The 14643-nt window shown below is 35.5% G+C and overlaps 1 protein-coding gene across 2 annotated transcripts; it reads left to right on the top strand.

The window, feature by feature from the left end:
* LOC18793563 lies at positions 9691–12857 on the top strand. 2 transcript variants are annotated; one of them, XM_020554889.1, is made up of 4 exons: positions 9691–10069; positions 10295–10448; positions 11072–12458; positions 12791–12857. In XM_020554889.1, the coding sequence occupies exons 1-3, from the start codon at positions 9907–9909 to the stop codon at positions 12423–12425; spliced, it is 1671 nt and encodes a 556-aa protein (XP_020410478.1). In that variant the 5' UTR covers positions 9691–9906; the 3' UTR covers positions 12426–12458; positions 12791–12857. The 2 variants fall into 2 exon arrangements, with proteins under 2 accessions (XP_020410478.1, XP_020410477.1); XM_020554888.1 differs by lacking the exon at positions 12791–12857 and having other exon boundaries at positions 11072–12674.

The raw sequence follows: 14643 nt of genomic DNA, 5'->3' as shown, positions 1-14643 counted from the left end.
AATAACATATAAGTCTTCACAATAAATATTTAAATAAGAAAAATTCATAAATAATTAATATGTAGTATGTACAATAATTTATATAGTTTAAAAATAAATAAAAAAGGTTTTCACAATCTACCCTCCTTAAAAAAAAATTGCGTCCTCAAAATTTACTGAGATTAAATCACATTTCTTCCCCAGGGGTATCTAATCCATGGGCTCTGATACCATTTGTCACGCCCCGATCCGAAAATAAAGAATTTTCATGAATCAGGGTGCGTGAATTGAACGAAATAAAATAAAATACTGAAAAATTGGTTAAAATACATTACCTTTATATATATATAAAATAATAGTAATCTTACAAGTATACAAGATATAAATAAAACTTTATCACTCTAAACTAATCCAACTTCTCTGATTTCATCTTTGTTTGGCCCACTAATTAATCTGAGAAAACAAAATATGTGAGGGATGAGCAAACCACCGCTCAATGAGTAGATTATGTAATATGCAAGTCAAGCAATGTCATTTTACACTCTCGAAAATATAATAAAAAGATACACAATCCAAATCATGTCACATCATTATTTCATATCTTGATTATCCTTCAAAAATTGTACCCAGTACGTAATCCCTATCGGCCTCACTGCCCTATGTCCCCATCTGGTACATTTATCCTTCGGATACCCCATCACTAATGTTTTCATTTTCCATACCCCTAATATGTTCTGTTTTGTGTTCAACTATTTTGTTTCCATCTTATTTTTGTTATGGCGATATACGCGGGACTGTGAATTTAAGTCGTTCCGTATACACCCCATTTACTACTTAAAGCAGAAATTTTCAGTAAATTTCTTGAGACTCATGAGCTTGATCTACCCAAAAATACCCTAATATGTAATCGAGTTTAACTCCTGTGCTCAAAAGATTCACATTTCACGGTTTGATGGGAAAGTCAGTTGTGGTAGCGACATATAATGACTTAGTTTTATGCTGCACAACAAGCAAGGATTATCAACGTGATTACTACATCTGCAATGCATATACCATGCAATGGGTTGATCTTCTCCCACCCCAAGTCGACGTCACGAGAGGGTCCGAGTGGGTTTCATCTGCAATGTTCCTAACTATAAATGTGAGGAAGACTATTGGAAAGGAAACAACATCCAGCTTAATGTTGAGTGTACGTACACGGTTGTGAGAATTCTTCGAACTGTTGAATTTGCAAATCATGATTCAGATGATGAAGAGAAATGTGATACCTTCAAATTAAATGTGGCGATCTTCTCTTCCGAGACACTGGTAAGTGGAAAAAATCAATTGTCTCGTCCTGACACCACTTTTATTTACTTTGCCTCCGTGAGTCCTTTGCATTCATGTCATGTTTATTAATCCGTAATCGAATTAGGAGAAATTGAATTGAGGAGGAGTTAGATTACGGATTCCTATTGAAGTTGTTTACCAAACTAGATTGATGAGACTTAGATTCAGGATTTTAGATTTCTACTGAAGTTGTTTACTAAATCATATGGAATTGTAGTAGGAGTGGTGCTAATTACTAAAATGTCCTCGTTGTTGGGTTAAAGTAGATGGAAATTTTGAAAATTTTAAAATTGTGTGAGGATATTATAGGTAAAAAAGATGAATTCTTAATGAGTTACTTCTCCATGAATTAGAATACCACCTCCCACCCAAGAATTGAATTCCTCCAAAATTAGCAATTCAATTCCTAATTTTGTATGGGGCCCATTTACTTTTTAATTCTCTGATGTGAAGTAAACATACAAATTCTCCATAATTTAAATTCAATTCCTGATTCGAATTCGAATTCCTAATTAGTAAACACAACGTCAATGGAATATTATATTGGCAACAGACTGCGACCTTATTGTTATTGGTTTGGGTCCATTCTACGACAATGATGGAACTAACAACAGCATTAATGGTGATGATAATATTGACCAAAAACTGGGAGGAGCCTTAGGAGAGAGGTCTTACGATTGACTATGTAGGTGTGTGAGGAGGATATGTGCGAATATGCGGCTTTATTTTCAAAAAAGAAAAAAGAAGAGATATTTAGTTATATATCTATTCTTAGCACAAATGATATAGATAAACCCTATACCATTTAATTTCTATAAACAAACTCAAAAAATCCCCAAAAATGACAGCTGATCATATTGAATTTAATTTTGATTATTAAATTACTTTGATACCCTATTGAGTGTTTTGAATTTTTTTTTATGAGGTTTCGAGGTTGAGCTTGTTTTAAGAAATCAATGATAGTTTTGTAATTTATATGAAGTTCAAAGCCTCTTTATTATGTTGTAAATAAGTTTTGTGTGTGTTTTTAAAGTCCATTTCATGTGGGGGGTTTTTTTAAATTTATATATTTTAAATTTGGGCCCCTATATTGGGTACAATAGTGAATCTCCAAAAATATATATATATATATATTTACTATGATAAATTGTATACAAAATTAGTGAAATACCCATTTCTAGACATGAAACTATAAATATACCCTATACCATTTAATCTTTATAAATATACCCAAAAGAAACCCAAAAATAAACAATTGTATATTTTTTAATTTAATTAATAAGATGAAATACCTTTATAACCCTTTTTAGCATTAAATTAGTTTTGGATATGCAGAGAAGATAATTAGACAAAACCACTCCTGAGGTTTGAAGCAAGCCCCTCTCCTCCTTCAAACCCTCGCATCTCCTCTGTTCTCTCCCTTCTCTCTCTCTGCCTTCAAAGTAAGCCAAACAGTCTCAGAGCTATGGACCAACACAAGACCAACGAAAATCCTCCCTCGTCACACCGTTGACAATCTCCGTTACGTTGGTGGGCTCAAATGTGTTCTCATAAGCGATGCCTCCATTTCCTTTGCAGGTTTGTTCCATCTGCTTCAATTCGTTAAGTTCCTTTTTATTTTTGCTTAATTTACTTGAATTTCGACTTGATTTCAGTTTCTTCGTTGAATTTGGTGCTAATTTTCATTTTTTATATGAACAGAGCTAATGGTTAAGCTCGCGGAATTCTTTGGCTACTACTGTAGATTTGAGGTGTCAATTACCGGATGAAGGTGTTCAGAACGCCGACGCCGGTGGTGATTGCGAGAAGAACGAAGATGAAGACGATTTCTCTTTCGCACCCGACGGATCGTCGATTTCCACCGACGATATATTCCAAAATGGCCAGATTCGTCCGGTGTTCTCGATTTTCAACCGGAATCTCCTATTCTCCGATGCCGACGACGACGAAGCTTCCAGAACCAAAGGGGCTGCCCCTTCATCTTCCTATCTGCGACCGTCATTGAATAAGCTTTTCTTTGAAGAGCGGGATACATCAACCTCGGCAACGTCGTTTTACAACTCAGGAGGTGGACTCGGGTCGTGATCTATGAGATCAACCAGCTTCTAAGTTTGATCATCAACACCTTCTACAACAAGAAGGAAACCTTTCTATGTGAGCTCATTAGTAATGCCTCTGATGTACGTATTTTCACCTTTTTATTCTTATCCTGATTTATCATTTCAGTATTTATTGTATGAATCTTTGTGTTTTCTTTTTGTGTTTGGCGTGTGAACGTTTTAAATTCAACGATTTAGTTGGTATGCTTAGGTTAGAAATCTAAACATGTTAACTTTTTATGCTGTGGTTTATGATTGTTTCAATATTGAAGGAAACTAATTTATTTGTTCTTTAGTCATCGTTACTTTTTTAGTTAAAAGTTTGAGAATATTGGGGGTTTTTGACTTAGTTGTTCTCTTATGGCTTAGAAACACTAGATGAGGTTTGCTGGATACATTTTATGGAGTTTAGAGAAGAATCTAGATAAGGTTTTTTAATCGTTTCCTTTTGTTTTAATTTTTGAAGGATAGTAGCCTCTGGTCATGCTTAGGGCTACGAAATTACAGTTAAGTTGAATTAATTATACGATGGTTCCATTTTGTGCCTATGATCCACCAATTGTGGGAAACAATTTATACTGGTGCAAGTCCTTTAGGCAATGATTTAGATGATGTTCTTGTGTTTACTGGAAATATGACAGTTGTAAGACGAACATCACTATTCTTTCTTAACATGTGCTTTCCATAGAGAGGAAACAGAAATTTTGAATATAGCATGGGTCCCTTTTTCGCTTATTTATATTTTTGTTTAGTCGTGTTTTTTAGGCTAAAATTTGAGTTCCCTGATGTTGAGCAATTCAAGAGCTACTTGGCCAATAATGCTTCTGTGGCAAATCAGAATTTATAATATGACTGCTAGTGATACACAAACTTGCAAAGTGCAACATAAGACCAACTATATCATCTTTTGGTTTGAGTGGAGTTTTTGTTTAGGTTGGCCTGCTGTCATGCTTGCATTAGTTATGAACGAACGATTCTATTATTTCTATTGTTGTAAATTGTCTTATGGGCTGGGGCATAATTTTCATTGACTTGGCATGTTACCCTTGGATGTAAGCAAGATGTTAGGTTAAAACATTCCTTGTTTACTTTTATTAGTGATTCCAAAGTGAGAGGTAGATAAGTCTCAGCAGAAGAACAAGTTCTCATTTTCTTGAAGTCTTTTCTGAATGCTCAAATTTTGCAGTTTTGATGAGCGTCTTGCTGCACAGAGAAAAGAGAAAGAAATGGCAACAGCCGAACTTGGGTTTAAAAAGCCATTGAGCAAGGAGGAAAAGATAGTAAACAAGAAGGAAAGGCTAGCTGCAATTGGTAATTCACCTGGTTTAAAATTTAGCATCCATGATACGGCACTATACCTGACTATAGTTATGGAATTTCGCAACCAACTATTTGATTTGGAGTCTCAACTCAGTTTGCAATCAATAGCATGATAGGCATTAGAGTTTAAGTCAAGCCCTGCGTTTAAAGACATTTTTTTGCGGATAGAAATAATTGTATATTCCTTTAACGTGTCCAGCTTCTTGTTTAGTTTAGTAATAAGAACCTGACAGCTTTCTCATGGCTGATCATTTATACTGGGAACAGTTCATTGCATGTCGAGTTTGAGACAAAGTCAGGAAAGTCTCTAGGATTAACAAGTAGTTTAAAAGACTTCTAAGTCCATATGTATGTATGAGTTAGTATGTAATGTGGCCCTCTTACTTTATTTGGTTTACAATTGAATATGTAAATTAACGAACACTGGATCCTCTATTCATATCTCAAATATTTTCTGATTTGGTTAGACTTTATTTGGTTTATCATACCTATGATGCAAATGAAATGATGTTGTTATTGACTTCCAATAAGTGGTATGAACAGTTGTTATACTGTTCATACCTTGAAACTGAGTTGATTTCTATGACATAGTATTAACAGTGTACGTCTATGACATAGCATTAACAGAATTTCAGTAACAAAGCATGCTCTATAATTTGCTATATATATAGTTGTGCACTTGAAGTTTATGATATGTAGAATGTGATTTTTACTAGGAAGATAGTTCTATGACATGGTATTAAGATAGTTCTATGACATGGTATTAACAGTATACATTTTTTTTTTTTTGTAGAGGTATCTTGTTATTACTAGTATTCTTCGCTGCTGGGGTTGGCAAGACAATGCTTATCAGTGATGCTGAGAAAGTTTATGCCTTTGGAAAGGACTCAAGATGGTTCTATGACATAGTAATAACAAGATAGTTCTATGACATAGTATAAACAATGTACTTCTATGAAATGGTATTAACAATGTTTTTCTATGAAATGATATTAACAATGTACTTCTATGACATGGTATTAACAATGTACTTCTATGACATGGTATTAACATTGTACTTTTATGGAATGGTATTAACAATATACTTCTATGGAATGGTATTAACAATATACTTCTATGACATGGTATTAACATTGTACTTTTATGACATGGTATTAACAATGTTATGGAATACGAGATGGTATTAACATTGTACTTTTACGGTTTACTTTTTTTTTTGGGCCGAAAGTTATGGAATACGAGATGGTACAATGTTTGGGCTTGTTTATAAATTTGGGCTGGGTTTGTTTTGGGTGTTTTTTGAGTTTTTTTCTGTTGGGCTTGATAGTGGCAGTGCTGTAATTTATTGGAACTTCAACACTAATTTGTTATTTAATAAATGGATTTTGGGTGTGTTTATGAAGTGTTTTCCATGTGGGGTTTGTTTATAATTTCAACTCCTATTTTGGGTATATTAGTGAAGATCCCTAAATTGTAACTATAGTTGACTTCATTTTCAAACATGAAAAGAGTAGCTTACTTTCCTTTCCTTTTTCCTTGGTGACCAAGCAAGAATACACATAGACCAAACCTTCCAACCAGAAGCAGCAGCCAGCCACCAATTTTTTATTTGCCCGCGAACTTCAAAAGTCCAAGAGAAGTTATTTTGTCAACATTGTCACATCATCTTTGTGCGCGCTGCAAGTATGCATGCTTGCTTCCCAAGCCAGCACAAATGTTATAAGAAACTACTCATCGCCCTCTCAATGCCCCATCAATTACAATACCCCATTTCTTCTTTAAAATTGAACACCAAAAAAAATCACTTGCTTTTTTTTTTTTAAACCAAAAATAAAAATAAAAATAGGCCATGTCTGCTGGTTATAGTCTTGCTGAAGCACATGTGCTGAGATGCCTCCACAAGAAGAAAATGAAGATGGAAGAAGAAGAAGAAGAAGAAGAAAGAGGCAAGTTGGGCACAGCTAATGGCGAAACGGTTCGCTCAAGTACTAGTTGTTTCTTCTGGATGTACTTGAAGAAGAAAGTGCTTTCAAGAAATGCTCAGAGTCAGGGGACTTGTTCAGCTCAAACTTCAGAAGTTGAGACTTTGGACCATAAAGTTTGACCCTGCTCAAGCTCATGCTAATTATCAGCTGTTGCTTTTATTATTGTCCATTGTTCTGTTTTAGCTGTTTGATATGTCTGAAGACATTTGTTTTTTACTGAATGTCTGAAGACATTGATACAAGTTGTAAAAGTTGTGGCAATAAAGTTGTTATATATGGGCTAACATTTCTATATTGGATGAGGCTTCAAGAAGGTTAAACAATCTTTTTTAACTGAAATTATTTGGTGCTCAGCATGGGCATATATAGAGGACCCATGGCCTTTGTTAGGAAAATTCAGTTGGTAATAAGATTTGGATACTTCTTCAACCTGCAAATCACGGTTTGACATATGTGCAAAAATAATTTATCAAAAACACACCCAAAAAAAACTTCTATATACACATGTCAAAATGTCATTGTTAGAAATGTATGAGTAACTACTTATAGAGGAAGGAGGGAAGTATTTTCCATGAGATTTATTGAATGCAAAAATTAATGTAATTTACACTACTTAACCCAAAAAAGAAGTAATGATACAACAAATTCGAAAAGAATGATGGGAGATCAAAATCACCGACTTGGTTCGTATAGAGACTCGGGTAATGGTGTAATATATAAAGAGTATAGCCGCTTGGTTACACTAATTATTAAAAAATAATAATTAAAAAGAGCCCCGCGTAAAGCCGGGCGGCCATACTATTTTTTAAAAAAAACTAGAAAAAAACCGAGTATAGCCGTTTTGCTATACTATTTCTTTTTCTTTTTAAACATAAAAAACCGAGTATGGGCGCCAAGCTTTACTATTTTTTCCAACAAATTTAAAAAAACCGAGTATCGCCGCCCGGCTATACTATTTCTATGAAAAAGTTAGAACAACCGCGTCTAGCCGCCCGGCTATACTATTTCTTTTTTAAAAGAAATTAAAAAAAAGGGTATAACCGCGCGGCTATACTATTTCTTTTTTAAAAGAAATTAAAAAAAGGGGTATAACCGCGCGGCTATACTATTTCTTTTGAAAAAAAATAGGGAAACCCGAGAATAGCCGACCGGCTATACTATTTCTTTAAAAAAAAAATTAAAACCAGAGTAGCCGCCGGCTATACTATTTCTTTATAAAAAAAATAGAAAAACCGAGTATAGCCGCACGGCCCTACTATTTATTTAACCAAAAAAAAAAAAAAGAGACCCGCCTGGCGCTAGGCGCCCACTTAAGAAAACCGTAGTATAGCCGCGCGGCTATACTATTTAAAAAAAAAATTAAGAAAAAGAACCTTCCTATTTGCATTAGTTTATTCGGCTATAGGAATAAAATATGTACATATTTTTTCGGCAAAATTTTAACATATTACAGCTTAAAAGTTCAGCCACTATATAATATTTTAATAGATTTTATTTAATTTTATTTAAATATTTTATTTAAAAATTTTCATATATTTTATTTGTATTCAATAATATGTTAGAATTATATGTATTTTACGTGAATTTTTTTTGTGTATTATTGAAAATTTTGTAAAAAATACGTGTATTAAATATGAAAATACGTACGTGCATGTTCAATACAAGTATTGTATGTTTGCTTTTTAAAAAACGTGAATTTTACCAAGTCTTTAAAACGTATATAAAACACGAATGTATTATTGAAAAATAGGTACATACGTGTATAATATAGTATTAAACGTGAAAGTACTAAATTCTTTGTACGAGTAATAACTCTGAAAAAGTGAAAAATCAAATGGGGACAATAGATTTGTAGACGGAGAGTTCGCCCCTTCCGCAAGAAAGCTTATCCTTGCATATATAGAATTCAGAAGCAAAGTTGAGGCGTGGGTGTATCTCTCCAAGAGACATAATAATACACCTATAAAAAAACAGCCGCAGTTCATCGACTATTGTTCTGATACCTGAATTTATTTATTAGTTTTTTCCAAACTTAATATCTCTCGGTTGTTCTTCTCTTACGGCTGAATCGGAAAACCTCCTCCTCAATGAAGTCTGTGCTGCCGACACTGGCGCCACCACCGCACACAGTCCCGCTTGCCACGAATTCACTTCAAGGGCCCCGGCCCCCCTCCTGTGCCGGCCACCAACGCCGACCAATGCTTGAAACCGACCCTTAATGCTTGTAAAAGCTTCAATTGGAACAGAATTGCGGACACTACTCTATGCAGGTTTCTTTCTATTCCTAGGTTTGAAAACAGATTAGAATTCTCAGTTGTCATGGCTTCTAGGGATAAATATTTATTGTAACATTCCTATGATCTATGCCTTATTTTACTAAGACTTTTCGAAAACGAAAAAAGTAATTTAGTGACCCGGAAAACCATGTTAATTAGTGTACATATTCTCCTATACTATACCCTATGGTAGTTGGCTTTTGATAAGCTAGCATTATAACCATCCAGAAACAAGATAAACAAGTTTTACCTCTTTTTTCTTTCTCAAGCAAACAATGCGGTGGAAAAGACCTTTCTTTCAGCCAAATTAGGTTCCTAAGTCTTAGTTTTTCCATACAACTTAGAGTTTCACTGTGATCAACCACAAACCATATTGGCTTGCGATAACATATATGATATGTATTAATTATGTAGTTTAATTGAGAGGTTGTGTCTGTCCAAATTCGTACGGTTTAGTTAACGAATCATATGTCGATCCACGAAACATTTTTCTTAGAGGCCATACAGTATGTGTATAATATATTTCATGGCGCAGGTGGGTGGGATGCCATACTGCTACCAAAGTAAGGAAGAGACCCAATTGTCTCTAGGATTGCTAAAGTTATGGGGTAAATGGATAATTAGGTACAAGTTCAGGGCAATTCGGTGAAATAATCAAAAAATAATTCCCCACCCGCCAATTGTATCGATCCCTACCAGTTTTACCGTTCTCGAATCCCTATCTCTATCTGTCTCCTCTCTTCCTCAAATCCCTTGTCAATATGGAATTGAATTGCAGTATGTGTGTATACACGAAGCTAATAGGAACCCTCAACCATAATAAAAGCCTTACCAGCCGTGAGAATCACTATTCCATTGTTCCGATATCTAATTTTTTTTTTTTCAAACTCAATCTTATCTCTCGGCATTTCTTCTCTCATGGCTGAATTGGAAAATCCCCTCCTCAATGAATTCTGTGCTGCCGACACTGGTGTTGCCGCCGTCCAGTCAAGCCAAGGGTCCGCCCCCAACGCCGACCAATGCCTGAAACAGAGCCTTAATGGTTGCAAAAGGTTCAATCGGAACAGAATTGCCGACAATGGTAAATAACTTTTTAATTTTTCTCCTGTGGAATTTAGGTGCCTTTTTGAATTAATGGTTAAGGTGTCTTATTGGAAATCTGGTACTCATGGTGAAGAAGCAACTGTCAGTGGAACTAATATGTTTATTGCTTGATGCTTTTCCATTAGACTGATGCTTGAATTGTTAGAACCATTGGTATCTTGGTGGTCAATGTAATTAGACTCTTGTTTTATGATTCTTGCAGGAATTCAGAAATCTAGCGATCCTAAACAAGTTGCCAGATCTGCAAAGATACCAGAGCTGACCACCAATACTCTTATGAGCTCTAAAGGCTCCATGAAGCTTCCATCTGGATTTGTTGAGCAGAAGCAATTCAAGGCGAACACGAGTCATTGCAGGTTTCTTTCTTATTACTCAATTTCTATTCCTAACGTTGAAATCTCACTTCTCTATGGCTTCTAGGGATAAATATTTATTGTAACATTCCTATGATCTATGCCTCATTTCTTTATCAATTTTACTGTCACTCATACTTCCGTACCTTGTAATCTCCACTATGCCTTCACATTTTATAAAAACAGCTAAAACTTTTTGGAAACTTAAGAGGATGAGAAAACAGTATTTAGTGAACAAGGATGTTTCAATTCAACCCGGAAAGCCGTGTTAATAATCAGTGTACATAACTTCCTATACCCCATGGTAGTTGGCTTTTGATGAGCTAACATCATCACCATATCTAGAAACAAGGATAAACAAGTTTTACCACTTTTTTTCTTTCTCAAGCAAACAATGCAGTGGATTAAAAGGTATTTCTTTCAGGCACATTAGGTTCCTAAGTCTTAGTTTTCCCATACAACACTGTGATTAAGCACAACCATATTGGCTTGCCATCACATATATGATTTATATTATGTAGTTTACTTGGGAGGTTGTGTTTGTACAAATTCATTTTAGTTAACGATCCATTCAACGTTTTTCTTAGCGGGCATAAATTATGTGTATAATATATTGCATGGCGCAGGTTTATGAGATGCGATACTGCCACCAAAGCAAGGAAGAGAACCCAATTGTCTCTTGGATTGCCGACCTCTAGTAAGTTAAAAAGATCAAGGAGATCATCATCAACAGAAAGAAGAACATCAATTGATGATCTATCTGACGTTATATTGGCTGAAATCCTTTGCCGACTTCCATGCAATAAATTTGTTTTTCAATGCAAGTCTGTGTCTAAGCATTGGTGCACTCTCATCGCAGATCCTTATTTTATTGGCCGCTTTGTAAATATCCAAAGTTATAAGAGAACTCCAAAGATACGCACTTTGATAAACAAAAGAGTGGTGGAATTCCCTCCTAAAGTGTCGCTGTCACCTAATCTACTAACACAGTCGCTCGAAAGAATCATTTGTTTCCACCGTTTCGTAGGAAATCCAGTTGTGGTAGCGACATATAATGACTTACTTTTGTGCTGCACAAGCATGGATTATCAACGCAATTACTACATCTGCAATGCATACACCATGCAATGGGTTGGTCTTCCTCCCACCCCAAGTCGATGTCACAAGCGTGTACGAGTGGGATTCATCTGCAATGTTCCTGACTATAAATGTGAGGAAGACAATTGGAAAGGAAATAACAGCCAGCTTAATGTTGAGTGTAGGTCCATGGTTGTGAGAATTCTGCCTCCTGTTGAATATGCAAATGATGAGAAAAAATGTGATACCTTCAAATTAAACGTGGAGATCTTCTCTTCTGAAACTGGCGAGTGGAAAGAATCAGTTGTCTCGTCCCCACGCAACTTCAATTTTCGTGGCCTCAATGAGTTCTCCTTTGCATACAACGGAATGTTATATTGGCCAACAGACCGCGGACTTAGTGTTATTGGTTTGGGTCCATTCTATGACAATGATGGAACTAGTAGCAGCAGCAGCAGCAGCAATGGTGATGGTAATATTGATCATAAACTAGGTTTCACTATATTTGAGGAACCTCTAGACAGAGGTTTTAGTGTTCAGTACTTAGGTGTGTGCGGAGGATATGTGCGAATGTGCAACATGAGCTTGATGACCAGACGTCTGTATGTATATGAGTTGAAAGAGTCACAAGATGGAGATGCTGCTGGCAAAAGGCTGTGTTTGAGTGAACGCAGGGTTTATTCCTTGGACCGTCAAATGTTTCCAGACCTGTCGCGTTGCATACTGAATGCTTTTGACCCAAATAATAAGGATATTTTGTATCTGCGTGTGAACGCCGATATTATCAAGTGGAACATTCACACAGGAGAGTGGTCAAAGATAGTTAAAGACTGTGAAACAGATCGTTTCTATTACACAGTTGTTCTCCCATTGTGGCCGACGCCAGTTCCTAGACTAGCGTAGCAGCAGCATGCGGCATGCCCATCCATGGTGGAGGTACTAGCAGCTTTTAGATAGCAAGAATTATATAGTAAACTTTTATTTGGTTTAGTTGGATTATTTGTATTTGATATACTCAGCAATATAACACTTTTAATTGCTGATAAATACCCTAATATGTTCTGTTTTGTGTTCAACTGTTTTTTTCCATCTTATTGTTGTTATGGCGATATACGGAGGACTGTGAATTTATGTCGTTCTGTATATGCCCACTTTACTACTTAAAGCAGAAATTTTCAAGAAATTTCTTGAGACTCATGAGCTTGATCTACCATGCTTTAGTTTTCAGAAATATTATGATAGCAAGAAATTTCTGTTGAATGTTGCAGTTGCGTTCAAAGAGAGCAAGAATGACCAGAGTCAAAGGACTTTGTTCAGCTGAAACTTGAGAAGTTGTGACTTTGGACCATAAAGTTTGGCTCTGCTCAATCTCATCCTAATTTTTAGCTGGTTACAGTAATTGGTTGTGCATATTAATTAAGTCCAATTAGAGCTTTGTGTAATTTGCTACTAGGTTGTTGCTTTTATTATTTTGCACTTTTCTGTTTTAGCTATGTCTCAAGACTTCTTTTTCTTTGATTGAATGTCTGAGATCCGACGTGAAGGGGTGTTTACATCCCCAGGGTGTAAACCAATTTTTTTTCGTGCTTAAACAAGCTCTCAGTCTGTTTTCGAAGATGTTCTAAAAGAAAATCTAGTCGCTCGCAGAGAAAAGAACTTCTCTTATAAGGAAGTCCTCAGACAAGCCCTACCATCACTTGGCGACAGAAAAATTAGCGTTTAAGCCGCTTGATATGAGTCAAAGAGCAATAAGCATTTCTTCTTGTTGAAGGGGCAAATTGATAAAGAAAGTTGTTTAAGCCCTTTGCTTTGAGAAAGTTAGGTAAGCCCCTTGATCAATCTGAAGACATTGATAGGATTCAAAAATACCCTAATATATAATCGAGTTTTACTCCGGTGCTCAAAAGATTCACATTCCACGGTTTGATGGGTAAGTCAGTTGCGGTAGCGACATATAATGACTTAGTTTTGTGCTGCACAAGCAAGGATTATCAACGTGATTGCTACATCTGCAATGCATGCACCATGCAATGGGTTGCTCTTCCTCCAACCCCAAGTTGATGTCACGAGTGGGATTCACTGACTTGGGTTGTATAGAGACTTGGGTAATGACCTAATATATATAAAGAGTATAGCCGCTCGGCTACACTATTTATTAAAAAAAAAAAAAAGATCCGCGTACAACTGCACGGCTATACTTTTTTTTATTTTTTGTGTGGAAAAACCGAGTATAGCCAGTTGGCTAAACTATTCTTTTAAACAAATTTGAAACACCTTAGTATAGCCGAGTGTCGATACTATTTTTTAAAAAAAAAATAAAGAAAAAACCGAGTATATGGGAAATTTGCATAAATACCACATGAACTTTTAGGTCAGTGCGAAATTACCACAAGAACTTTTAATTTTTACTATGAGCCACATGAACTTTCAGTTAACTATAAGGGCATTTCTGTCAATTTGCTAGAACTTATAAATTAAAATTTTAAAACTAACATAATTATCACACCAAAATAAAAAAAACACTAACCTAATTATTGTTATCGCATGACCACCACCACCCCTTCCAACCCTCTCCCCCACCATCGGCATAAGCTGTAACCTCTTGCACGCAATGATCCATGATCCATGAAATCCATATCTCTAAGTTTATCTTGACAAAAAAAAAAAAAAAAAATTATCTCAGGTTTATCAAAATTCAAAATAAATACATACTCTCTGGCAGGTGAAGCTTTCACTCAGATTTCAATTGTGCCATCATTTAATTTGTTTATAGTTGTTCGCACTAGTCTTCGCTCATACTCAAAGGCTTGGCCTTCAATTCAATGAAAGCCTTCATATTCCTCCAATTGAATGAAACAAGAGAAACATTTTTCTTTCTCAACCAAACAATGCGGTGGAATAGGCCTTTCTTTCACCCAAATTATATATATACTAAAACTGAATAAAATCACTGTTCCTAGACTATTTATATATATACTAAAAAATCACTGTTCCTAGACTATTTATATTATATACTAAAACTGAATAAAATTACTGTTCCTAGACTATTCATTCGCAATAGTGGAATGACGTTTGTGCCCCTGCTTAATTGGTTGCCCTCTTAATTATGTTCAGTAAAATG

This window comes from Prunus persica, chromosome G1 (genome assembly GCF_000346465.2).
Source record: "Prunus persica cultivar Lovell chromosome G1, Prunus_persica_NCBIv2, whole genome shotgun sequence".
In the NCBI taxonomy this organism is placed as follows: Eukaryota; Viridiplantae; Streptophyta; class Magnoliopsida; order Rosales; family Rosaceae; genus Prunus; species Prunus persica.
The sequence above is the reverse complement of the archived record's forward strand: the minus strand, read 5'-3'. Positions and strand labels throughout refer to the sequence as shown.